Source organism: Balearica regulorum, chromosome 4 (assembly GCF_011004875.1).
Source record: "Balearica regulorum gibbericeps isolate bBalReg1 chromosome 4, bBalReg1.pri, whole genome shotgun sequence".
Classification (NCBI taxonomy): Eukaryota; Metazoa; Chordata; class Aves; order Gruiformes; family Gruidae; genus Balearica; species Balearica regulorum.
The window spans coordinates 68,731,308-68,754,566 of record NC_046187.1 but is presented as its reverse complement, the minus strand read 5'-3'; the positions used below and the strand labels follow the sequence as shown (position 1 = coordinate 68,754,566).

Sequence of the window (23,259 nt, the reverse complement as noted above, 5' to 3'; positions counted from 1 at the left end):
GGCACGCAGACTGGAGGCAGACCCGGGAGGCTGGCTCTCGGGGGAACCGGGGCTGTCATTTATTTCCCCCTAGAAAGAAACGCAGCCTTGCAGTCATGTCCGTGCATATGTGCACCTTTTCCCTTAGCACCCAGCCTGGAGGCTGTATGGCCTTTTGACGCTCTGCTCTTTCCACAGGCTAAACTTAAGAGTTTCCACTCTTTTCACCCCCTCTTCAATTTGAGCATGGATAGGGCACTGGTCCTCTCTGGTCTGGGGACTGGGTGCAGGTGCCACACGGCCTCCTCTGCAGCCTGGTGGGTGCCTGCTGTGGTGGGACACTGGAGCGAGCAGGCAGGGCTTGGTGGGACACTGCACCTGCGATGGTGTCACTTCACTGAATGACCTCAGGGTCGCCTTCAGAGGCTGCCAGCTGCAGTGCAGTCTTCTCTTTCCCAGCTCACCTGAACCTGTGTCCTTTCCGTCAGTACCCTGGGGCAGTGGGAGGACATGGCACACCCTGAAGTCCCACATCTTCTAGGACATCCCTGATGCCTTCTCCCCATCTTCCCTGCTTCCTAGTTCAGCCCGGAACTCAAGGTAGTGAGCACATTGCACACTACCTCCCCGGATCTCATTGTGCTTCCGAAATTATCTGGCTCTGGATTGGATTTGGGGGGTGTGTGTGTGAGGAGGAGGGTGAGGGTAAAGAAGGCAAGATTTGGTCACTGGATTAGGAAGATGCGCTGTAAGCAGCAGCCATGTGCATGACCCCAGAGCAGTGGCGGCCAGAGCTTTTTGCAAGCTCCAAAGGGTGATTTCAGCGGAGATGTATGAGGGTTGTGGCCTGGATAGGAAATACCTCGTATCTGTGTATGCGTCGCAGGGGTGTGTGTGCACCAAGAGCCCCTGGCTGCTTGTCGTTGGAGGGATTAACTTGGGCGCAGCTTTGCAGTGCCTTTTACCCTTCCTGCAGTTGTGCATGGAGCCTTCATCAAGTACCGTGGGTGGAGGGCGGCACTCTGTGAGTCACAAAAGACGGAAAGATTTGAACCAGCCACTTTTCCTCTTCGGCAGCTGCTGGCACAGCATCCACCTGGCAGGGCCTGCCTGTGGTGGGCTGTGCCAGCACCCACAGCCTCCCTGGGGACAGGGCAGAGCAGGGAATGACACTGGGACAGTGAGAAGGAGGGCAGAGCCCGTAGTGCTGTTGGGGTCAGTCATTGGTGGGGACACAGCAGGCAGTGCCATCAGGGTCAGTGCTATTGGGGACAGAGCAGGCAGTGCCTTGGGGTACAGAGCTGGGCAGTGCCATGGGGACAGAGCAGGGCAGTGCCATCGGGGTCAGTGCCATGGGGACAGAGCAGGGCAGTGCCATTGCCATGTGTTGCACAGTAGGACCCACAGCCTGGGGTTACCCCCCCTCCCGGTCCCCATCCTGCCGGAGCCCAAGCGTGGGACCCCGCCGGTGACCTCAGCGTGCGAGCGGGGCGGCGGCGGAGCTGGGGGGGCGGCGTTTTCCAGCGCCGGTGCGGGAGGGAGGGAGGCTCCGGCTGGATTGATGGGCTGAGAAGGGGGGCCGACGGGGTAGGGGTGGGGGACAGGAGGGAAGGAAACGCTTCCTGGGTTGAGCTGAGCGAATCCTGCTCCGACCTGCAGCCGGGAGGGCGCTGCTGCCGCCGGGAGAGGCAGCGCTCGCCGACCCCCCGGGAGCCGCGTCCCTGTTTTATTGCAGCCGGGAAAAAAGGTGCCGGGTTTGCCTGGCTCCCCTTCCCCTTCTGGGCGAGGGAACTTCGCCTCCATTGCACAGCTCTGCCGGGTCGCTCCCGCCCCGCCCTATCACCCGACCGGGCTCTGAATTATTATTCCTCTTATTACCACCGATATTTTTCCGTCGGGCTCGGCTCGCTCCTCGGCGTGTGTTGCGTGCGCCCGGCGCTAGCGAGAGCCGACATGTCTTACCAAGGCAAGAAGAGCATCCCCCACATAACGGTAAGCGGATCCCGGCACGCAGCGAGCCGCTGCCCTCGCTCCTTTGTTAGCGGGGCGGGGAAGGGCGTGAGGCGGGAGCGCCGCGGCCGCGCAGTGCTCCGCGGATGGCGGCGGGGACCCCGCCAGGCTGCGGGGCCGTGGCTGAGGTTCCCCGGGGCTGGGTGGGAGCGGGCTCCGGTGCCGTCTCCTCCTCCTGCTGGAGCTCCGGGCTGAGAGCGGTTTGATTTTATTTCAAATGTTTATTTTATATTATATTTTTTATTCTATTTTATCCCCCCCCCCCTTTCCTCGCCCTCCGCACAGCCGCCGGCGGTGGGTCGGGGCGGGGCGGGGAGGGCCGGCGGGAGGCTTGCCCCGGCGCTGGCGGGGCCGGAGGTCGGGGGCCGGGGGTGGCGGTGCCGCCCTCCCGAGGAGCAGGGCCCGGGGAGGCTCGGCCGCCGGGCGAGGCAGAACAAAAGAGGGAGGGGACGAGCCGCAGCACAACGTGCCGCCGCCCCCCGGCAGCGGGCAGGGGCGGTGGGCCGGGGTGGGCTGGGGGTGCGGAGAGATCCGAGGTGGGGAAACGGGGGCGGGGGGGGGGGGGGAGCGGGAGCGTGGAAAACCAAAGAGCGCCATGATGCCAGCACCAACACCTTTCCGTGCTATTAATACATCAGACATGGTGGGGATCAGAAGTCAAAGAGTTAATCATAACCATCCTCTTCCTGTCTGTGCCTATCTCCCGCTAGATGCTTTTATCCCCGAGCAGGGCTACAATAGAGCGTGTTTTCCATGCCAGAAAGAAAGGATCTGGGATCCTTTGGTTCAGTATATTGTTTCCCATAGATACACCAGATCGACAGGGCTGGGGATAAAGAACAGGCAGAGCTGGTGGGGAGGGGGGTTTCAGGGGACATCTCCCCAGCAGTTTGGCCACACAGAAATTTTCCCAGAGCCAGTGTTGGTCTGCAGGCTGGTGCCTGCTTTCCTCTCGAGGGGCCGGATCAGTGGGTGATGGGGTCACTGCTGCTGTGGCACCCGGGGCAGAGATGAGTGAGGGAGCAGGGTGAGCTTAAAGAGGCTTGGTTTCATGGAGCTTTCCCGGGAAAGCTGGCACGGTCAGGATGCTGGGAAGGAGGGCAAGTTTCCGTAGCTGAAGAGAGGGCTGCCTGGTGGGTGTGGCGGCTTCCAGAGCAAACCTGGTGGTTCCAGGCATCATTTGAGTCAGTGTTACAAGGCTTGTAAGCTCCTTGAGGTTTTCTTGTTATTAAAAAAAATAATCCTTTAGCCAAAATACTGGGTCAGGAGGGGAACAGCCTTCTTCTAAAAGCAGAGTTCTGTGATATGCAAGTGCTGCATTTATACAGTTTTCCATTACCAACAGGCAGCAGTGCCTGGTGGCAAGGCTGAGTCTGGGTGTTGTGATGACTCTTTGAGAGATGGCTCCTCTCACCTCCGTCCTCAGTGCATCGTGTGACTTGGGGTTACTGAGGGTACCTCTGGTCTGGGGGGGGCCCTGGCTGCCCTCTGCGGCAGTGTCAGGTGCTTTGTGTGAGGCTCAACCTCCATTTGCAGCTGGAGTGTAACAGGTTCCCACCCATAGCTAGTTGTTTGCTCTCCGATTTGAAGAGAAAGAAGAAACTAGAAGAATTACGAGTGTTTGCCTTGGAATCAACAGTTCGTTTTAATTTTGTCACTTCTCACAAATTTCCTTCTCTGTGCTAGGGAGAGGATTACTGGGAAAAAGAAAGCCCAAACCTCAGCCTGCTCTCTTTGAAACGGGATGTGTTGAAGCGTCTATAAATGAATATTCATTAACACTACTGTTGAGTTTTGTGACCAAATCAAAGGCATAAATTAACATTAGTGAAGTTGGCAGGCATCAGACTTGGACTGCCTTTTTTTATTTTATTGTTTTACACTTCTGGCCCTTCTTCTCCAGCAAAAGCAAATCAGGCACTCTGTTACACCTTGTACGCACTGCCTGTCCCACAAGACCCCACTGGATTTGTCTGCACGTGTCTTCTGAAGCCCCATTCCAATATGGTAAATTAGGTATTTCATCTTGCCACTAAGGAAATACGTTGGAGCTTCAAGCCTTCTGGGCTTTGAGGAAATGTGATAGCTCTGTAAAGTTATGCAACAACAACAGCGATGATGAAATTGTATAAAAATGTCACTTGTTACTGTGCTTAACATTCCCCCCTCCCCGTTCTTTGGAGCTACACCAGCTCCAGGATTCACTGGAATAGCGAGAAACTAATTTTTGACAGTGTCCTGTGCACTGATACTTTGCTGTGGATTTTCCCATACCAAACTCATGTTCCAAACTCATACCAAACTCATACCAAACTCATGGGGCCAGGAGCCGTCCTGAGCGCACAAGGAGAACAGCACCCAGCATCCTGCCACAGTATCCAGCCACAGGCACTCTCTGCAGTCGGTACCTGGCCATAACTTCCCTCCGGGGTCAGGTCTGCAGCATCAGGCACTTTGTGAAGCAAGAGGCAGAGGCTGGTTTCAGCCCTGACCAGTGTGGGTGCAGGTGTCACTCTTGGGAAGACACCCTTGTGGTGTCCTTTCTGGGTTACTCCCCTTGGTGCGTGTGGGGATAACTGCCTCCTTGTACTTTGTCTGACCATGCCTCACCTCCTGACCCCTTCAGACTACCACCCCCTTCACCCCTTCCCTCTGAAGCAGCTTTATTCCTGCCTTCCTTTCTCCCATTTCTCCTGGAAGTATCTAGGATGACAGAGACGCTGTGTTGCAGACAGGCCCCCTTTTGCTTTGAGCATCTCCCTACTCTTATCTTCCAAATCTGCACCTGCTTTTTTTCATTTCAGCCCTGGAAAATTCATGCTTCTTGCAATTTCTCCTGTTTGTGACTCTCCTGCTGCCCTTTATGCATCCCACGCAGCATCTAGGCTTCCTGTTGTTAGGTGAGCACCAGCACTGCTCCAGAATAAGGTGCCATTCTATTCTGAGTCAGACTGGGGAAACTGGGCCCATCTCACTGTAGCTACTGTGGGGAGGACCCTGTATTTGAAGCACCAGACCAGTCTCTGGGTGATGTAAAATAGAGATGCACTGAACCAGAAAGTTAAGCACTTTGGTCACGTCCTCTGCACTGTGTTGAAGTCCTTGGGGGGGTCTCACTCCCCTGGTTCAGGAGTGTTAGCTGGGGATGGAGCAGGCTCTGCGTAATGCAAGGGTGGCCATGGATGCATCTGCAGGAGCATATTTCTCAGGCTGTGTAGTACCGTCAGCCACCACATCCATTGCCGAGATGTTTTTCTGCATGAGGTGGCAATCTTTTGTGCTTCGGTTGTGCAGGCATGCTCTCATGCAGACCAGATTTTACAGGATTCAACCCCCTCCCGTTGCTTTTAGCGTCGCTATTATACTCCTCTTGTGCAGCATATTACAGGGAATCAATGGGGATGATAACACCGAAAGATCTGTTACAAATTATTTTGGCTTGTGTGTGTTGGTAGCACTTGGCACTTTCAAGCTAGGCCTCAGCCCAGATGAACTCAAAATCATGGTATATACATAGCACAATTTGAGAAGAAAAGCACGTGGCATGTAAAATGTCTGTTAGAGGACTTGTTTGTTCCAGTAGCGATTGCAACGATTAAAACATAATCAGCGTCAGCTCGGTGAAGAGGAGGTGTGAAGACAACTCTACTGAGCAAAGGGAGAATAGCTAGTCACCAAAACAAATGCAAGGAGGGACATGGGAGAGGCAAATGGTGCCCGAATCTCTTAGAAAAGGCAATAATATTCCTAGGAAAGGTCCAAGGGTAGGCATATGAATGGGGGAACGAGGTGCTGGACCTGAGTTGGCAGATTGTAAGGCATGGGGAGGCAGAGAGCTCAAAAATGTGGTGTTAGGCACGCAGGATCTCACTATTGCGCTTAGCAAGTGAAGAGAAGAGCTGGCCAAGATGAGAAAAAGAAGCAGATGCAGAAAAATGAGGAGAGTCTGGAGAAATTCAGAGTGGGCACAGAGAACAATTTTAGTTGTAGCCTTTTGAATTGATTGACGTGAAGAGAGCTGAGAAATAAGTAGGCTTCGGTTGAACATGGCAGAATACTTCGAGGGAGGAAAAAATGCATTTGTCTGGACTTTTGCTGCGTGAGACTTTGGTCTCAAGCTAACTACGAGGGTCAAGGTGGAAAACTTTCTGTTTGGCCCAAGCAAAGTGCTGGGGTAAGGTGAGATGTTCTGGTGTAAGCCAGTGTAAGAGCTGCCAGCCACCAGCTAGTTCACTTTGAACGCCAGGGTTACATGTCCTACAGGTGCAAAGTGTGGTGAATACCTGGAATGGGGAACCAAAGTCCTCGTCTGGTGTATGTCTATTCTGTATCTCCCTTGGCCATGCCTTTTTCCCATCCACCTTCGTTTAACATTGTGAAGCTACACACAGATTGGCGTGTGACTTGCCAAAAGTGTTTGGAAAGCCTACTGAGTGCTGGGCATGGGAACAATGTCTCTCATTATTATTCTGCTATTGGCGCAAGATTTGGACTGATTTAAGCACTTTCTGTCCTGCTTTAAAACACCAGGGCCTGGGACTTCTGAATCCCTTCTTACTCTTGAATATTTGTTTAATAATCAAAGTTACATTTTTCCACCTGTAGCTGTTGAGGAGACTTGGCCCCTCTCAGTTTACTTATCTATTGATGAACATTTGTGAATTCATATTGCATATTGCACTGGACTTGGCAGCTCTGGAGATGCTTTAGCTGCTTCAGCAGAAGTTGTTGGACTTCCAACCACCATTTCTATGATTCTGTGATAAGTCTTTCCTTTTTCTACGGGAGAAAAAGTGGCCACAGTGTTTAAGCCACTTCCATCTGGTGTCTTAAATTATGTTCGGAGTAGGTCCTTCTGGGGACATTTCTATGGAGATTGAAACCTTTGGCAAAGGGACAGAAAAGAAGGGTTTGGGGCAGTGATTCCTTTAACTGCCACAGCAAGTTTGTCGGTCGGTGCTCTCAGCAGGGCATCAGGGTTTTCAGTGTCATAGCTGGTGCCACCATTGCTGGAAGCTGGGCAGGTTTGGAAAGGGGACAGTGGCTGTCTGGGAAGACAACTGATGTGGTGAGGTAGTTGTTCAGCAAGTCCGAATCTCCTTCTTACAAGTGCCGAGAGCGACCGCTGGCAGCGAACCACTTTCCTCACAGGAGATCAAGGTCTGCTTTCTTTCATAAGCAAGTTTATACATGTGGTAAAAGGGAGAAGCTTCATTTTCCTTTGCGGAAAAGGAGAGCCCAGTGGCTTGTGAAACAGTCAGACACTGAGAGTTAGTTGGGATAAATTTCTTGCTGCTTTTGTAAGTATGAGAGAGATGGAACAGAGATGAGCAGCAAAATAATTTGCAGGTTTCTAATCTTGCAACATGTGAAGATGGTGCCTTGTCCCCTGGGACAGAGATACTTTGGGATTATTTTTGCTTGTCTCTTGATGCGCTTGTCACAAGATGAAGTTTCGATCTGTAGTGCATGTCCTGATGAGGTTTAAGGCCTCAGCTCTTCCTTGTGTTCCTACTGAATAATAAATGTCCCCACTGATTTCAGTAAAGTCTCTCTGTAAAATCTAAGTAAAGCTGATCACCCTTACCCACCTTGCATGTGGCTGGCTAAAGGAGCATGCAGTGCTCGCAGCTAAGAGACTGTGCAAGGGTTGTTCATGGACCGGTGCAGATACCATGGGGTGGAGCAGCAAGTGTTGCAACTTTCTGTGACTTGCAAGAAAAGTAGATATGTGAGGCAACAAAACAGCAAAAAGTGTCTAGGTGCAAGCAATACGCACCTGTACCCACCACATTTAGTTGATCATGAATTACCATTGCAAACATATTCAAGGACATTTTTTTAATATTCTGTTTCCCTTGCATCCACCTCCTCTGTCAGAGAAGGGGTTCCTTATGGCCTTAGCTGGATTTTGGCCATGACTGGTGACAAGACTGATGTGTCCTGATAACCTGATGCAGGTTTTTGAGTAGAAATTAGATAAAACTCATCTTTAGTTCAGTGGCACACTGCAGCCAGTTGTGCTGTAAATTGCTGCTGTTTTTTCCCAAGTTTAACCTTTCCTACGAATGGCTTGCTGAGATTTTGAGATCAGCTCTAATTGATGTAACCTGTTTGTAACCCAAGAGATGGCTACAACAACAAGCAATGGAGGGTTCAACCCTCCAGCCCGCGCTTAGGTGAAACCCCTGCTGATGCCAGTGATTATTGTCAGCAATAAGATGTTTGTTGTGCTTCCCTTCTAAAAGCAAAGCAAAGATGACATTTACAGTGAAGAAGTCCCCAAGGAGTTAGTAGCTGTAGGAGTAGCCGTTTTAGACTGTGTGATTAAGGAGTGAAATTGCTAGTTGAATAGAAAGTCAGGTCTCCAAAGGGGAAACAAAAGAACATCAGATCTTTTAAATGAATAAAGATGAATGAATATATTGGCTACAGACCAAGATACAGCATTACTACAATCAACATAATCCTTCCTAAATGAATTGCCATATACTGGAGCACATTTGTTAAGAAAAGGACCTTAAAAGCAGATTCTCCATTAGTGGCCTATCGGAAATGATGCCTCAAGGATACAGTGTTTTACAAGCAATTCCCTGAGTTGATTCAGGGATCACCCTAGCAAAAAATTACTTCCTATGGAGGGTAACCTAGACGTGAAATTCAAAAGGAAGGATAGTGCTGATTAAAAGCAGGTCTTCTATGAGCAGGCAGTACTTCATGAAATCCCATTTACAGCTCTTTGATCCTTATGAAAGGATTTTAAGCAGGCCTTCCTCTTGGGAAGGTATCTTCTTCTGCCATTAAGTTTAAAAATGTTCCTTATTTCTAAGTACTTTGCTAAAAGCAAGGTAATTTAAGTGTATTGTATCACAACTGGGTCTGAATTTGACCAGCTCTGACAATAGACAACCAAATATATCCACAAAGGAAATATCTTTTAAATCTCTTTAATATTATGGGAAGTAACTCTGCAAGGAGGAATGCACAGAAGCAGAGAGAAGCTCTGAGTGTCTCCCTCCATTGCCTGCCAGTGAGACTTTTGCCTTTGACAAACTTGTCTTGTGGAGATTTGGATAATCAAGGAGAACACAAACTTCAGCCTGTGGCTCTTGAACCTCTCCTCTAAATGGGGGATTCTGTGTATTTTCTAACTCTCAGTGGCCTTTTTAAAGCCTTAGCAACAGAGGATTCTCAAATGCTAAAAAAGTAAAGATGAATGTCTTGGCTGCAAGTGTGATAACGTAGCGTAATGCCTTCTTATGTCCATTGCCTTTAATCTGATGTCTTTTCAACCACATACATTCATAGGCAGAGAACTGGAAATACAGGTGGATTTGGAATTTAAACTGTTTTCAAATGGCTGTTTAGCATAAAATCCTTAGTCATCTTCAAGGCCATGGACTAATCTGGATTTTAGAGAATACAGGCATTGTTGCTCTGGAGATGTAAGGACAATGGTGTATTCTAGTAAGTCTTTAGAATTACGCAAAGGGTGAAATCACTGCGGAGTGTTTTCTCCTTTAGGCCTGGAAAATCTGGGGCAAAGAGTGTTGCAAAGACTTTTTCAGTTGGCAATGGCTGCAGTGCAGCAATCGTAAAAGTCCAAATCCAGGAATGAAGCAGTGCTTAGACTCATGTGTTGGGTATGTTATATGAAGTTCATTGTAGCTAAATTATAAAGCAAACTGTAAATAATTAAAAATGCATAATTTACCTGATTTAGAGCTGGAGATGCAATAGATAGACGTGCCTTTCATGGAAGAAAAGGAAAAAATGTAATAGCGTACATCAGAATTACAGTCTGGACAGATGCTGCTATTTGATGAAAACAACACTCTTGAAATCTCTGGCAGATTTTTTTTTTTTTTTTTTTCTTTTTCCAAGCTCCATCTTGGATGATAGAGGTGTGGTCTTCTCTAAAAGATGCCTGCAGGTGCAGTACCATGGGTATCGATACTGAAGAAAGATGTGTGGTTTGCTATAACTTGTGCTGCATTTTATTTTGACATGCTGCACCAATTTGAAATAGTACTTAGTAAATCTTATGTCAGAAGATGGCAGTTTTATTTCTTATGTTACTGTGTTTCTTAGTAGTTCCAGAAGCAGATTGAGAACTGCGTCTGTAAAAAATGTATTTGAATTTTCTTGTGTGTAATATTTGTAAATACGTCTAGCTCTGAGTGGAGTAGGTGAATGAAAAAAAGGCTAATTTTAAATTTCTTTGCCATTGTTTCTGCTCTAACATTTGAACCTAACATTTGGATCATATTTACAAATAACCCAGAGTTGAGTGATTTACTGACCAAATGAATTTGACTTCACTTGTAATTGTGCAGAGCCCACTGCAGATTTTGGGACTGCAGCAGGGCTCAGGCTCATCATCCGGCAGTTTGATGCAGACGCTGCTTGTCTCTGCTGGCCTTCTACCGTTGCGAGTGTATAAAAATACGGACACGCTTCACAAGAGCTGACCCAAGCTGATTTAAAATACCCAGTAAACCAGGCAATTTATACAAATTGTGCCAGTCACCAGCTTACAGATGTTATGTGTTGCTCTTACTGTAATGCAAACAATAGTTGTAAGGGAGCGAAAGCCACCGCCTTGCGTCTGAGCAAACGGCCCCTCCTCCTGCAGCGAATGATGCTGAGTTTGTGGCATCTCCGTCTGCTGCCATGAAAATTGCTATCATGTCACAGACTAAGCTCTGTGGCTTTGCTGCTAGATTAAGGAGGAGAAGCTGGACCACGATTAGCAAAACATCACCAGGAAAGCAATGCGCTGGGTTTGAAGGTGAAGAGCTGTGAATAATAGGAATAGCTGTATCACACTCAGCAGCGAGCTGAGGCGGGAGGTGTCAGAGCGCTTGTAAAATGGAGCTGCAGGGAGACAGAAGATAAGCATCGTTGCTGTGCTGATGCTGTGTCGTAGCCAGGCACAAGGCCCGGAAGCAAACGGCTTTGCATCGATGCGGTCGCATCATTGCAGCAGTGATGGGTGGAGGAGAAAGCCCTCGGCTCCCACACCCTGCGGCGAATGCTGAGCAATGGCACGGACTGACAGCGGTGCTTCCCGCACCTCCCATGTCAATGAGAGCAGGGGTTTTTTCCCCCTTGAATCTTGGCACCTAATGAATTGCTCAGTTTATATCTTCCATATAATACCCCTTCTCTGCTTTGCTGTGTTCCGCTGCCTGTCTTTGGCAGGCTGGAGGGATGAGAGGGTCCTGGCAGCTTTCCTCACCTTGCACCGGGCAGAGCTGGGCTGGCAGCTTCTTGTGCCAGGTGATGCACTGCAAGCTTGGTGTGGAGCCCTCAGGGCTCAGCAGGCAGGGCACCAGCATCTGAGACATCTGTTAGCTGAATATAAAGGTGGCAGCCACCCTATAAAGGGTTACACTCGTCACCTCCTGACTTGAGTAATGAGCACGTTGTTTTGTACTGCAAGAGTTGTTTTGTACTGCAAGAGAGCCTGAAGGTCGCTGGAGTTGCTGGGGGTACATCTGAGAGCTAGACAAAGAAAGTGTCCTGCCCGGAGGGATTTACAAATGGGAAGGGGAAATATGTGCCAGCGCTGCGTGGTTAATTCATGAGCTCCAGGTCACTCCTACCCCTACCCCCCCCCCCCCCCACTTTCCCCAGGGTGCTACACAGTGTGGCTGTCCTCCAGCCAGGAACAGTGTCCAGGCAGAAAAGAGCTTTGGTCTCTTGATTTTTTTGGTTTTTGTTTTTTCTGGACATTTGGCACTTGGTAAGAAAGCTGCAAGCAGCCTGCCTGACACCAGGCCCCCGGGAAATAATAAATGGTCCCTGACTATGCACAGCCAGCCTGCGTGCCTGAGGCGGCTAACCTACTTCATAGTCCCCGTGTGTGCCCGAAAGCAGGGCTGTGCCTGTCCCTGAAACCCGTGCCTAGGCTATGGTGGGGGCTGAATACTCACATGCTGGCCAAGGGTTTGTATGAAAGTTTAGTTCAGGGAGAATATAGCAAATTGCTTGTTAACATTACCCACGCCTCCCTGCTAGCCAGGTTTGTGTGATTTTTCCAGTGGGTTCATGGAAACACATCTGGATGGGTAGGTGCACGCAGAGGTTTGGTACCACAGCTTTGGCTAAGGACAAGCCATCCCTGGTCCCGAGCAGGGTGTAGGAGGCAGCCCCTGTTTGCTTGGGCACAGCGTGCTGCTGGGGTGTCCACGCAGCACTGAACCCCCACCTGGGTTGCTTGTGCCCATCAGCTCCATCTGCGCAGAGGTACCCTGCTTTGCTCGTGCTCCTGGCTTGCAGCAATCTGTGACGTGTCCTACAGACATGCTGACAGCTTGAGCTGGGTGGGAAAAGTTCCAACAAAACCCTTTTTCTTCTGAATTTGCTGATCTGCTGGAATGGAAATGTGTGTCAGAGGTGTCTCCACATCTATCAGGTCCTGATGAAAGCTGGACAAGGCTCCAGCAACCTCCCCGCTGGCTTGGCAGACTACCTGGGAGCACCAAGGTTTGTGGGTTTTTGGCAGCCTCATCTCCCATGGCTTCCTGTTCTTGGCTGGGGGCAGCCTTAGCCACAGGTCAGCTCCGGTGCAGGACCTGCTCCTTTTTGCAACAATTTTGAATGGTTTGTGTTTTCTTCTGAGCAGGAAGGTGTCAAGAATTAAAACCTTGAAAGACTCCGTAAAGTGCAGTTTTCTTTCTTCACCAGAATTTCTTAGACCCTCTGAAATTCTGAAGAAGGAAACTTTGTAGCTAAACATTCAGTAATCCTTTATAAACAGTAAGTGAGGCTTAATTTAATGAATGACTCGCATGATTAAGTGCTTTCTTGAAACTGCATTCGAATTCTTTTTAGTTTCAGATTATTCTAATAGCTAGTTTTGCCACTTATATATGTATATTTATATATAAAACCATATAAAATCCTTATGTCTCCAATTATTTTTCTGGGGTTATACTTCTGCTTTATTTTAGTCTGTCTTATTTTCCTGGCCTGTTACATTTGTTTCTATTTATTATGCATCATCTCCTGTTTTAAAAGAAATAAAATGTAAAACATCTTGATGAGCGTGCAAATTTTTTGCCTCATTAGCAGTGACAGATGCAGTGCTCTGGTAGCGTTCCCTGCCCGTATCAATAAGCACTTGCCTCTTGTAATTGGACCGTATTAATGTTTAGGAAAGCAATTGAATGAGCTTAAAAAGATCTCACAAGATGGTGGTCTCCACAGGTCAGCGGCATAGTAAATCATCATGGTGAGGAGATGCAACTTGCCAGCACGTGGCAAAATGACTTATTGCCATTCACAAGTCTTGCGATTACAAGTGACAGTAGAGAGGCTGGGGAGAAAACAGGGAGCCTGCTCTGGCAAATTGCAGACTGAGGACTTGCATTCATCTCCATCCTTTAACGAGAGGGTACCAACATCTGAGGCAGGTCCTGGGGACATTTCATTGAGGTTCTGTGCCTTGGTTCCCCCCTAAGGTCATCTCACTGCTGCAGCACATGGAGAAAAGCCTCAAATCTTCTTTGTACATACTCTTTTGTCACGGGCTGTATCTAAAATGTCTTTTCCGCCCTTCTTTCTCCCCTTAAAATTCCTGCTTCTCCCTTTTTCCTTTTCTAGAATGATACAAAGGACTATAGCAGCTTTGAACCTGCAAAATGTTCAAATATGAGATGAAAAGGAAATATGCTACATATGACTGAGAAGTTACATTGAAGAAACATTGTTGTAACACCCCTAACTTTGACTTAGCGCTTTTTAATTAATAAATTTTTAGAAGGTCTGTATCATTGTCCTGGTTTTATAGATGAGGAAACATATCAACTTGTTTAGTTGTCTTCTAAACTGGGAACTTGGAACGTGCATGTTTTATATGCATGAGTCATCCTGTAATTAAACCAGGAACTGAGTCTGGAGTGAGAAGTCTAAAACATGGACAAAAATGAAGATTCTGAGTTATTGTTTAGTAAGCCAAGGAAATAATTTACGATAGATGGCCTTTTAATATATGAATGGGAAAAGGAGGTTCTGACTGCTTTAGAGTTTTCCATCGTTCACGGTCGCTTGACAAAAGTCTTTGCAAAAGCGTTACATGCTGAAGTTATGTACTGTCTCTGGCGAGGTGGTAGAGCGTTGGTGATTCCAGTACAACTTCTTCAATGAGAGAGTTAAATACTGGTTCTCAGGAATATGCAGTGGTAAAATTTGCTTTCTGTAAAATGGATTTTTTGAGAACAGACTGTAACCATTTGAATCGAGAAAAATGGAAACAGATGATCGTTGTGAACAATGCCCCAGCAGACTTGGTATTTTTTCATGGGGAAAAAATGTTTGCTTTCTGGCACTTTAGAAAATACCAGGAGGCAGTAGCTCACTCTGCTGTTCATATGGTATTTCAGGTAAACCAAACTTTTGAGGCTGCACTCCTGGCCTCATTCATGGAGTGGGTGAGATATGGTGTGGGGAGCCTCAGTACAGAATGTCCCCTGCTCATCAGCAGCCTTTGTCCTGCAGCAATCACAAATTAGACAACAATTCATTCTTCATGCCCACTAGAAACTACGTTTTCTGGTGTCGGTCTGTAACACAGTAGAGGAGGTGCAAGCTGTGGGCTGTGGGCCGTGTCCCTTGGCCGCCTTGATGGAGTGGCCAAGTTGACTCTGCTGAGCTGATGCTGCTTCCAGCAGCTTTCCTGGGCAGGAATTTCTGCATGACAGAGCTCGGCAGCCTCCCCTGACCTTGTCCCTGGCCATTTCAAGCTCTGTTACTCTTCCAGGGGTGCTGAGAGCCCCAGGTGAGCTCAGCTTGGCCATTCCAGTGTTGGGAAGTTTATTCTGGGGCCTTCTCTTCCCTTTTTGGCCTTTGTACAATAAGGTGGTGGTAAAAAGGGGATGTAGCAGGATTTCAAGTGTTTCCATGTGTAATGAGTTCTGCTTTGAGGAAAAAAGACTGATGGCCATGAGGCCTCATGTTCCAAAAGTCAGAAATAAACACGCAGTGAAAATGTGGTTTTCCTTTCCACCGTCTCTGTACTCACCCGAATCTATGGCATTCAGGTGACCTTTATGTAGGGTAAGTGCTTTGATGTTAAATGGCATTCTGTATGATGTAAGCCTATTTGTTATCATCAGTATGTTATTGTTTATTTCAACAAACCCACATTTCTTCCTTTTTTCTTTCCCCCAGAGTGACCGACTACTCATTAAAGGTGGAAGAATTATCAATGATGACCACTCCTTCTATGCAGACTTATACCTTGAAGATGGACTTATAAAGTTGGTTTTTTAAAATATCAAACTTTTTTTGCATGCGTGTTAGCATAGACAACTGTGATTTCTGGGTGGTGCTGACCTGAAATCTTGCAGCCAGCATCTTGGTTACCTCTAGATGTGGGGCCATAGCAGAGGAATGTTTAATTATGAAATTCTGCCATTTTATCTTCACTAAGATTAGATAAGTAGAACATTTCTTTACTATAAGTTGAAGGTATTTGCTTTTCAAACAGTTCAATCCTAGTTTCTTCTAAAATAGTCAAGGCAAGTAGAGGCTCTCAAGAAGTAACGCTAAGGACAGTGGGTATTTTTGAGTCCATGTATGACAGAAGGCTCATTACAGCTTTTTTCCCCACATGTAATCAGGGTGAATGCAGCTAAGCTCTAAAGGATTGTATGGCACAGGAATTGCCCCTTGTGACACAGTGCCAACGGGGACCTACTCCTTCTCAGTTCCTCTGTTGGTTAATGCTGAAGCATGGCATGTCTTGTTCCTACAACCTTGTTATGCATTGCTTGAATCTCCCTTTTCTTGTTTAACAATGGTATAGAATCTTAAATCTTCACACGATTAGACAGGAACTCCTACTGGTTTATCAGGATATAAAATACAGGAACTGGGAAAGTATTCCTTAAGTGAAAAAACATGAAATACATGTTACTGATAGCCTGGGAAACAGTAACAGAGATGTCTATTCATGTAGCTCTGCTGGTCCTACGTTGGCTTAGTGGAGATGGGGGTCTCTAGTTTTGCAAAGTTATGTGGTGTGTACAAGCGCTCTGATGTACACAAGGATCAAAGCCTTTTTCTTGATGGCTAAACATTTTCACTAGTGACCTAACAAGTTTGGTCTCCAGAGGCTACAATTTAATGCACAGAAACTTAATTATGGTTATCTGGTAAATAATTTGTTACCCACTTGTTTTCAGAGCTCCTTTTCTTAGCAATATATCATCAGATTGGAAGGTTGATTCTTTACATATCTGTGGCTGCTTACATTATTCACGATTCAGGTTATTATAACAGAAAAAAATTCGGAATGCTTGTATGGACTATGTGGTTTTCTTTTTAATACTGCACTCCGCTTTTCCAGTTGTAGTGTTACTTGCATTGCAGAAGCGGCAAAAGGAGCATATCATTTTAAGCACAGAAGGCACAAAATTGTGAACACATTTTTTTAATAGCAACAATCAACCAAGTTGTCGACAGTTGAGTTTTTCTCTGCTTTTGTTTGTTCAGATGCAGCATCAGAACTGATATAGAAACTAAGCGCGTGAGATGCTGTGAGTCTGAAACTGCTGTGGATTCTTGGCCTTGATTCCTGAAATGCAATGGTACTTAGTAGGCAGGTTAGCAATGCCAAGCCTTCAGCCGCCCTGCCATTTAGTGGCCCTTGCTAAGTGCCTCTGAAATCCATGCATGGATCCGTACCTCCAGACAGTATTGCAGCTGCCCAAGATAGCTAGGATTAATAACGAATAGATTGACAAGATCTTAATTTTTAAAACGCCTTTATCTTTGCCTAAGGAGGCAAGTTTACTATTCAACACCCTGAGTCGTGCCTGGTTTCCTGGATTTAGATGACCAGAGGTTTTTCTTTGTGCAAGAAGTCCTGCTCTGAAAAAGCAGCTACTTTGTGAGGGCAGCCTGGTGCGAGATGGGCTTGGGTCCTAACTGTGTTCAGATGATAAATTCTGCAGGCTAGGGAAGCCTTATATTTTCTGGGATTGGTCTCTCTCAGTTTCTCCAGCTGGAACTGCCCATTGTGTCTAAATATTTAACATAGTTGTTAAATGTTGCTCAAGATCCTTTGGAGCAGGACCTTGAACCTCAGGCATCCACATTTCAGTTGATGCCCTGACTCTCCAGCTGCAGATCCTGCTGATAATACAGAATTCTTTCCACCGAATGGAGCTGCCACCAAACCACTCAGCCCAGAATAGGCAATAGTGTTCTGGTTTTGCTGGGATATAAAAGATCTTGGTTAATTTTCTTTTTCTACAGTGGAAACTGATTGGAAAATAGAAGGTTGGGTTTCTCTTGCTGACTAATGAAAGGAAGTAGGGTCTTTTAAGGCTTATGTCCCTGAAGATTGTGCTGCAGAGAGGAATGTAGATATAACCTTGAACGTGTTTGAAGATTAGCTATAGTTTGGAGGATGGTAGATGTTTTTTCCTACCTATCAATGCTCAAACTGTCTCCCTAGGTACAAGGGAGCAGTGGTGCATGTGGATTTTTCCTAGCTGAAACTTAAGCCCTGCACACTCAGGTGGCAGCTGAGAGGCAGTTATCCGGTGTCTGAATAGTAATTTAGATATTTAGTAATTTAAATTGCCATTGGTACGTAAATAATATATTTTGCTTACATCTATCCTGTCTCGTTTCCACATGAGGAAATGCGCCCCGGTCTGCATGCCAAGCAGCAGGTCACGGTCTGATGCTTGATGACCTCTGCTCCATCCCTGCCAAGGGGAAGGGTTGAGTCCCTCCAGGCTTGGTGCCTGTGTGCAGCGTGGGTGGCTACGGATGGGGTCTCCAGAGCTGGGCAGGAGACGAGCCAAGTTAGGGGTGCCTCAGATGCCTGAAAGAAATCTGGGCTTGATGACAACAGAAATAACTCCACAGGGTCCCGTGGGAGGTTTTCAGCTTTCTCAGGTTAACCTGAAACCTGCTGTTTCCTTTAATCAGCTCGTGTATGACAGAATTTACCAGCTTGTTCAACTGAAGAGGGTAGACAGCATCATGTTCTGTGAGTCTGAGTTTTCTAGTTGGTGGTGCATCAGAAAACCAGCTCAGTCATTTGTACAGTGTCTAGAATACAGTTATCTGCACTATTCTGTTTTTTTACCCACAAGTAACTGAACCCCACTCGTATTAACATACACTTAGCATTAATGAGCGAGGAATTCAGGAATAATGTCACAGTATCTCTTACTCTGTGTTCTAGTCAGTCAGAATAAAAATAACCTTGAATGCCAGTGAAGATTAGCCCTCTTCCAGCCTTAATCTTGATGTCAGGGCAAGACATGAGACAGGCTCCTGACAGGTAATAGCACAGCATCATCCACAAAGGCCGTGTGGTCCCACGTCACTTTGGCATGGATGACTTCAGCCATTGCCAAATAAGTTGTTAACTCAACTGTACACTGAAAATACTGAGCTATGAGTCATCAAAAAACTTCTGAACATACTTTGCACTCTTTCACTTCGTTAGGGGGTGTTTTCTTGAACAGGGAACTGGTAGTTACTGATGGTGGAAGAAAATAAAAATGAATTGCTTTTGTATTTTTGTGTAGGTTTTCTTTAATATTGTTATTTTCAGAAGGTGTGGTAATCCTTGGAGTGCAATTCCACCTTAGACATATTTAAAGGAGATCGGTCATACTAATTTTTTTCCCGGTTCAGTTTTTTAGCCACACAAACACTGCACAAAGGTTGAGGACTGTTCTGATTAAATCTGGGGAGTGGATTCACCTAATGAAAATTAGTGCACCATCATTATTATCTGTGGGGCTACCTAACTTTATACAAGCTTTCAGTGTGCTCATGGGTTGGAGTGCCTTACGGTATGCCTTTGCGAGTCAGATTTTAACAGCAGAGAAGCTTCTTGCAACTTGTTTGTGCAATTGGATGTGCTGGGCTGCTGCTGGCTTTTGCAAACACATCAATTCCCTGTTTGTCGTGGTATCATTAGCGCTCCTCGCAGCTATAACGGGTTATGACATGCTCCCACTGCTATACGTGTTGATGAATATTAGACGCCAGACATGGAGTTGTACGGCTTCAAGCCATGATATTATCAGCTCTCACGAGTAAGCCCTTTCGGGCTTGTTCAGCACTGAGCGGCTGAGACCCCAGCTCGGGATGCTGGCGGGGAGTTTGCTAACCGAATGGCTGTGCTTCCCTCCAGCCAAAATCCGGAGCACCGGGGGAGCCAAGCTGCTGGAGGTGACATTTTTGCATAGCATATGAAACAAATTCTTGACCTCTTGGGGCTATTTATTAACTCTGGTGGTTTGGCCAAATTCCAATGTGAATAATTATCCCTGTTTTTTCACTGGTTTTAATTAACAGTTATATTCATTTTTGGTTCTAGCTTGTTGCAATTGGCTGTTAATCAGTCGCTGTGTTTTGCTCCGTAGGTGGGAGTTGCATTTTAATATGGGAGAAACAGATTCAGCAGCTCAGATGTCTGGGGTATTTGTTTAGCTGTGGATAAATGTTAATTTATACCAGACAAAAGGAAATTAAGACAAGGACTGTATGTCTTTAATACAAGATAAGCTAAGTGAACTTAAACTATCTTATAGTTATCTCTAAGCCCAAATATTTTACGGTGTGACAACACAGGGATATGGCTTCCACACAGACCCATACCTTTTCCTATTTGGCACCATGCGAAGTAGACAATAAAAATGTAATGTGGCTCTCAAAGTTAAAGGTTACTCATAGTTGTGTCCATGAACACTTAAAAGTATTTTGATTGTAAGTATCTGGAGTTTGCTGCCTATCAGCATGGGGTACAGATTAATATTTTTAATAGTGAAAAAAAATATCCTGTTTTGAAGAACCAAAGGGAAGAAGATTGCAACAGTTAATTAACATTTTCCCACACAGTTATGCAGAATGTTTAAGAGGAGGATGAAGAATATCTGACAAGGTAGATTGACGGTGTTTGGGTCTTGTAAATATGTATTTCTGTATCTTATGATATTTAGATTTCTTTTTAAGGACAAATTTGCATTACTTTGTTACAAAGTAATCATAGCTCCTTTCTGATATGCCTTGTGCTTCAGCCATATATTTACAATTCCAGCTTGCTGTCATATTTGATCTATGTTTTTCTGTTTTCATTTAAGAATTTAATATACAAAACTGGAGCCCCCAAGAGAGCGTTAACTGTACATCTTTGTAATTGTTTAAAGATACGAATCATGTTTAAAAAAAAATCATTTTTTAATGCCGGTGCATTATGACTTCTTTGTTGGCCGCTGGAGCAATGCAAAGCAACCCGAGCACAGGGTCCAGCTAGGCAGGCTCGCGGACGCTTCGTTGTGCCAGTGCCGAGCAGAGCGGCCAGAGCGGGTGTTCGAGCTTCACCTTTCCTTTGGGGTCCCAGTTCTTTCTGTATGGCCCCTAGGTTCCACTCCCCTACGTGCCTCAAATAGCCTCTGCCCCCTGTGCTTCTTCACTTAAGTAAAATAATTGTGGCTTTCCTTGCTGCCTAGGCAAATAGGAGAGAATCTGATTGTTCCTGGAGGAGTCAAGACCATAGAGGCTAATGGGCGGATGGTTATTCCTGGGGGAATAGACGTCAACACTTACCTACAGAAGCCCTACCAAGGAATGACTGCTGTCGATGACTTCTATCAAGGCACAAAAGCAGCACTAGCAGGGGGCACCACCATGATCAGTGAGTATTAGCAATACTAACTCTTCCTGCTCCAGGCTGAAGCTCATGTAGCACATGTGGGGATAGCTACAGGAGGCTCCATACTGATTTTCTGGAATGAATCTTCAAATTTCTGGGCACTGTGTTGGAGATCCATTTGTCATTGGCACTCAGGGCTGGCCTGAAAATGAACCAACCCTTAGCAAGAAAGTGTCATGGGGAATTTTCTCTTGGATTTTCCTCTGAAATACAGAACAAGCACTGAGGGTTAATATATCTACTCTTGGGATTTTTGAAAAACAATGCAGTTAGTGCTTTAAGTATCTAACACAGAAAAAAGAGGGGTGACGTGCAGGTTGAGGGAGGTGATCCTGCCCCTCTACTCTGCTCTGGTGAGACCCTACCTGGAGTACTGCGTCCAGCTCTGGGGGCCCCAGTACAGCAGAGACATGGAGCTGTTGGAGCGGGTCCAGAGGAGGGCCACAACGCTGATCGGAGGGCTGGAGCACCTCTCCTATGAGGACAGGCTGAGAGAGTTGGGATTGTTCAGCCTGGAGAAAAGGTGGCTCCAGGGAGATCTAATTGCGGCCTTCCAGTACCTGAAGGGGCCTACAGGAAAGCTGGTGAGGGACTGTTTATCAGGGAGTGTAGTGACAGGACAAGGGGAAATGGGTTTAAACTAAAAGAGGGTTGATTTAGATTAGATGTTAGAAAGAAATTCTTTACTGTTACAGAGGTGAGGCACTGGAAGAGGTTGCCCAGAGAAGCTGTGGATGCCCCCTCCCTGGAAGTGTTCAAGGCCAGGTTGGATGAGGCTTTGGGCAACCTGGTCTAGTGGAGGGTGTCCCTGCCCATGGCAGGGGGGTTGGAACTAGATGATCTTTAAGGTCCCTTCCAACCCAAACCATTCTATGATTCTATGATTCTATGAAAATCTGACAAAGATCTGCTGTTCCCACCTAGTGACATTTCAGGGCTTTGGAAATAACAAGATACTTATTTATGAACTTGGATTTGGCCCCAGGAATTCAGGAAATCCTTACCAGAGATGTCCTGGAGAAACATTTTCCTTGATAGAAGGGAGAAGTATTTCTAGTTGTTAAAGACCCTTCTTCTGTCTACCAGATGGCAGCACAAGATTTCTGTCTTTCCTACTAGCAGTGGCTTGGCCCTTGATTAGACTTTGTGAGGCTGTTGTTCAGGTGACATAAATTGTCTTAGCTTCTTTGTGCAGAGGAGCTTCCCAGTGGGGTTTTACTCCCACTGAATTGCAGTGTGGCTTTGTTTGCCGAGTGGTCTTATCTGTTACCTATTGTCAGCAGCAAGTATCAGCTGAAAGGATCGGTGGTGGGTTGACCCTGGCTAGGGGCCAGGTGCCCACCAGAGACGCTCTATCACTCCCCTCCTTCCCTAGACAGAGGAGAAAAAGTATAACGAAAAGCTTGTTGGTCGAGATAAGGACAGGGAGAGATCATTCTCTAATTATCGTCACGAGCAAAACAGACCGAACTTAGAGAGGGAATTAATCTAATTTATTACTAAGCAAAACAGAGTAGAGGAGTGAGAAAATAAAACCAAATCTTAAAACACCTCCCCCCACCCCTCCCATCTTCCCGGGCTCAACTTCACTCCCGGCTTCAACCTCCTCCCCCCCCAGCGGCACAGGGGGACGGGGAATGGGGGTTACGGTCAGTTCATCACAAGTTGTTTCTGCTGCTTCTTCATCCTCAGGGGAAGGACTCCTTTTAATTGTTCACCTGCTCCAGCATGGGGTCCCTCTCACGGGAGACAGTCCTTCACGACCTTCTCCAACGTGAGTCCTTCCCACGGGCTACAGTCCTTCATGAACTGCTCCAGCGTGGGTCTCTTCCACGGGGTGCAGACCTTCAGGACCAGACTGCTCCAGTGTGGGGTCCCCCACGGGGTCACAAGTCCTGCCAGCAAACCTGCTCTGGCGTGGGCTCCTCTCTCCACGGATCCACAGGTCCTGCCAGGAGCTTGCTCCAGCATGGGCTTCCCACGGGGTCACAGCCTCCTTCAGGTGCCTCCACCTGCTCTGGCATGGGGTCCTCCACAGGCTGCAGGTGGAATCTCTACACCCCCTCATCCTTCCTCCATGGGCTGCAGAGGGACAGCCTGCTTCACCATGGTCTTCACCACGGGCTGCAGGGGGATCTCTGCTCCGGTGCCTGGAGCACCTCCTCCCCCTCCTTCTGCACTGACCTTGGTGTCTGCAGGGTTTCTTACATCTTCTCACTCCTCTCTCCGGCTGCAAAAGCTCTCTCTACCTGTTTTTTTTTTTTTCCTTCTTAAATATGTTGTCACAGAGGCACTGATTGGCTTGGCCTTGGCCTGCGGCGGGTCTGTCTTGGAGCCGGCTGGCATTGGCTCTGTCAGACACAGGGGAAGCTTCTAGCAGCTTCTCACAGAAGCCACCCCTGTAGCCCCCCCACCACCAAAACCTTGCCACACAAACCCAATACAGGAGCTCTGGCAATAAGGACAAAATGTACTGCGGTTCATTAAGTTTGTTAATAATTTTTTCAGTGTTATGTTCTTCAGTTGAGGCTTCCTGCGCAACGTTAGGTTTGCAAATGCCACTGGTAAGCCTGTCT

The 23,259-nt window shown here is 47.0% G+C and overlaps 1 protein-coding gene across 2 annotated transcripts in view; it reads left to right on the top strand.

Annotated features, from left to right (window-relative positions):
• Positions 1 to 23,259, top strand: part of CRMP1 (collapsin response mediator protein 1) — a 52,572-nt gene that overhangs the window by 1,526 nt on the left and 27,787 nt on the right. The window contains exons 1-3 of one of the 2 annotated variants that reach the window (XM_075752516.1): positions 1,469 to 1,971; positions 15,166 to 15,254; positions 20,481 to 20,665. In XM_075752516.1, coding sequence (XP_075608631.1) covers positions 1,933 to 1,971; positions 15,166 to 15,254; positions 20,481 to 20,665 — 313 coding nt within the window. In that variant the 5' untranslated portion in view covers positions 1,469 to 1,932. Of the gene's footprint in view, positions 1 to 1,468; positions 1,972 to 15,165; positions 15,255 to 20,480; positions 20,666 to 23,259 lie in introns of those variants that run through there. The other variant, XM_075752515.1, reaches the window with a different exon arrangement.